The sequence below is a fragment of the Fulmarus glacialis genome, unplaced genomic scaffold (genome assembly GCF_000690835.1).
Source record: "Fulmarus glacialis isolate BGI_N327 unplaced genomic scaffold, ASM69083v1 scaffold7754, whole genome shotgun sequence".
In the NCBI taxonomy this organism is placed as follows: Eukaryota; Metazoa; Chordata; class Aves; order Procellariiformes; family Procellariidae; genus Fulmarus; species Fulmarus glacialis.
The window spans coordinates 5,748-9,449 of record NW_009208641.1 but is presented as its reverse complement, the minus strand read 5'-3'; the positions used below and the strand labels follow the sequence as shown (position 1 = coordinate 9,449).

Genomic DNA, 3,702 nt, shown 5'->3' with positions numbered 1-3,702 from the left:
CTGATATTTCTCTGTTGCATGAGCAGAAATATCTCGATGATTTCTTCTGTTGTGAAGGTCACGTATAAAGCGTGGAATCTGTTAACAGTGCACTTAATTTAATATAAGCCATAAAAAACTTGATCTGAGCATTTAATTTTATAAATTTTTCTTCTTGGTTCATGAATATCATGTGAAAACAGCAAGGCACGCACTGCTGGTTGCTGTTTTCACTTTCTGCAGTCTTGTTCTTGTTAGTGTTGTTTTTTAATAATATTTTTTAAACAGTAGTTTACCTCCAAAGTAGATTAAACACCACACGCTTTGCTTTGAGTAATCGAAACTTCTAACTCATCTTTTTCTTTTCCAGCTTGTACTTCCAGAGTACCTCATCCATGCATTCTTCTGTGTTATGTTTCTCTGTGCAGCAGAGTGGCTTACACTGGGTCTCAATATGCCTTTGTTGGCTTATCACATTTGGAGGTAATATTGACGAGTCCGGTATCTCTGTACTCGCGTTAATTGTTATACTCATTCTTCCGTTGCAGTGCTTCCTGTTAAGTGTTCTGTGTCTTTGGCAAATGAAGATGCTTTCTGATACGACATTGAGAAAGTTTCTGTCACGGCTATAAAATAAGAACCATCACTTTGCTTTCTCTGTCATTTTTATTTGTTATTCTCTTGTGCTATGCAAGACTCGAGTTGTGGTGTGCGTGTGTTAAAGGTAGCTGACATGTCAAAGGTGTACTAACACTGCAGATTCACACACGGATTGCCAGTACAAGTGGCAATCCCGCCTTCCTCCTACCGCTAAGACACGGGCACCACCTCTCCTTGTGCCGGTACTAGTCCTGCGCAGGGAGCTGCAGGAGGGAGCTGGTCTGGTTGAAACCTAACCCAGCAAAACACCTTTCACTGCGTGGCTGTATCTGTGCTAGCCCTGGCGTGAGGAGGAATCGGAGGGGTGGAGGTAGGACTGTTCCTTTTGCCAGTAGCCTGCGTTACAATTTCAGGTTCGTTTTGCTTTGACCCATATGAGTACTCCTTCAGCGTGGTAGCCAGCATGCGTTGCATTAATGAGTAGAGGCTGTAGGTTACATATGTTGGTCCTTTTCCAACTTTTCCAACCCTTTCATAAGGAATCCCACTTTTCACTTATTTACAAATTTGTCCTATTTCTTTTTGGTGTACCAGAGTTCAGCACGGTTTAAGGCTGGGGTAAGCTGTCGCGGCACTGTCTGTGAAAGCTCTTCCATAGGCACGTTTAGTTTGGAGCTTCATATTGCTCTTGCAGTTCCTACACGGAGCTGAGGGACTTTCACATAAGGAGTGTGATTCCTTGTCTCGGTTCTGGTATTACTTGGTGGGTGGGGGGCAGGAACCAATGTTTCCCACCACTGTCACCACAAAACTAACTGTGCATCACTTGCAGGTACATGAGTAGACCTGTGATGAGTGGCCCTGGTCTGTATGATCCTACAACCATCATGAATGCAGATATTTTAGCCTATTGCCAGAAAGAAGGATGGTGCAAACTAGCATTCTACCTTCTATCATTTTTTTACTACTTATATGGGTAAGTTTTTTCCTCTGTCTCCCATCTAATCTTCTCAAGGGAGGTTTAGATTGGACATTAGTGTTGTGGTTTAACCTGGCAGGCAGCCAAATACCATGCAGCCGCTCACTCACTCCCCTCCCCCCACAGTGGGACGGGGAGGGAATCAGAAGGGTAAGGGGGAGAAAAACTCGTGAGTTGAGATAAAGACAGTTTAATAAAACAGAAAAGGGAGAATAATAATGATAATGATAAAATATACAAAATAAGTGATGCACAATGCAATTGCTCACCACCCGCGCTGACCGATAACCAGGTAGCGATCGGTACTTCCTGGATCACGCCTACCATTCATATACTGAACATGACGTCACGTGGTATGGAATACCCCATTGGCCAGCTGGGCTGACTGTCCTGATTATGTTCCCTCCCATCTTGTGTACCTAGCTCAGTCAGTAGGCATGGGAGCTGTCCTTGGACTAGGAGGGCACTTAGCAACAACTGAAAACATCAGTGTGTTATCAACATTCTCCTCATACTAAATCCAAAACACAGCACTAGCAAGAAATTTAGCCCTATCCCAGCCGAAACCAGGACAGCGCACAAGAGAAATTTTGTACATAGGAATATATATAATGCCACCATTCCTGAAAAAGAATCCACAATCACCATTTATTCTGTTTTAAAATGAAGTCTTAATTTGGTTGGAATTACTAATTTGAATCTGTATACGGGGACTGGAGACTTGAAAGCTCCAGGCTTTTCTTCTTTTAAGCATGATATAATAACCCCACCAGTAGTTTCATTAAGAAGCTGGAACAGTAATATTTTTCAAGTAGGTATTTTGATGTAAACGTGGTTTTTGTTGAAGTCAAAGGTAGAGAAGTCATTCCAAGAGTGAAAAGGGGTAGGATGCTCAAAAGCCAGTGCCACCACCTGGTTCCCTCTCCCAGTTCTTCCTTCAAGCCAAAAGCCCAACTCGCTGCTTGGCGTTCACGTCTGTTCCAGGCGGTGTGACACAGGAACCAGCGTGCATTCCCCCTTCCTCTCGGCACCCTGCGCTTCCTGCAACACAGCTGGAATAGTTTAGGCTTTTGAGACGTAGGCATCGCGTTTATACAGGGCTCCCTGTTACAGTGTCACTTGATGTAATGACAGCTGGTTGTTGCATCAGTCCATGCCGTGCTTTATAATCCCCTTCTTATGTGTTTGTGACTTTGTGTAAAATCTTCAGTCACAATCCATGTGCCTCACACAGGTTTGTTCCTTAGAATATACAACGGTATAACTAATGTATAACGCTAATGAAAAAGGTGCATCTTAATACTTTTTGTTTTATTTTCCAGCATGATTTATGTTCTGGTGAGCTCTTAAGAAGACATTCAGCAAGCTTTGTTCCAGTTAAGTGCATGCAAAAGCCACAAAACATGGATTCTTTACAGTGAGAACCTCGTACCAAGATTAAATAAGGAATCTGATGATCGCATTTGCGTTAGAAAACAATGACTTCCCCTATTTTTAAAATATTTCCACATTTTATACTTGTGGAAAGACTGTTTTCTTATATTTTACTGGGACACTGAAATTGAAGAATTACATGTAAATTAATATAAAGATTACTGGGTTTTGAAAAGTTTTGACTTTGCACTCCATAAGGAACAGCGATAATCTTCAAGTAGGAATTGGTTACTGACTAGCCTTAGTGCACTAGGGATTTTCTTTAGGCTGGGCTTCGTAGTGGCTCATGTGGACTTGCGTATCCCACTCTAACTATAAATCAGCTGTAGCTGCCGAGTGCTGGGGAAGGACTGGAGGCGCTGTGCGTTTTGCCTGTAGGCGACGTTGGTCTTAAGAGATGAATTCGTGGACACAATTGCAAAAATAGGAGTTCTGTTTTGGTTTATGTTACTGTATTTTTTTTTCTATCTGGTTAATCTTTCCCTGTATATGCATGGTTCAGAGACTTCTGTATTTTCACCGAACGTTAGCCTTGCTTTAATCTCAAGCATATGTCATTGTGATAGGAGAAGCTGAATTGTCCAGAAAGGAGTGAATTTAAGTGACGGGGGTTTTTTTTGATGTCTGTGCTGTCTTATTAACAAATGGACAAACCAACAACATTTATCAAGTCCAATGATGAAAATACTCTTGAGTTTAAGAGTAATACT

General features: G+C 42.0%; 1 protein-coding gene across 1 annotated transcript in view; it reads left to right on the top strand.

Moving 5' to 3' along the window:
- The window catches only part of CNIH1 (cornichon family AMPA receptor auxiliary protein 1), a gene marked incomplete at its 5' end in the record, with an annotated part of 6,438 nt that extends 3,035 nt beyond the window's left edge, over positions 1–3,403 (top strand). Inside the window, 3 exons of the mRNA XM_009576557.1 lie at positions 350–462; positions 1,412–1,555; positions 2,881–3,403. Coding sequence (XP_009574852.1) covers positions 350–462; positions 1,412–1,555; positions 2,881–2,908 — 285 coding nt within the window. The remainder of the gene's footprint in view (positions 1–349; positions 463–1,411; positions 1,556–2,880) is intronic.
- Positions 3,404–3,702: the final 299 nt, after the last annotated feature.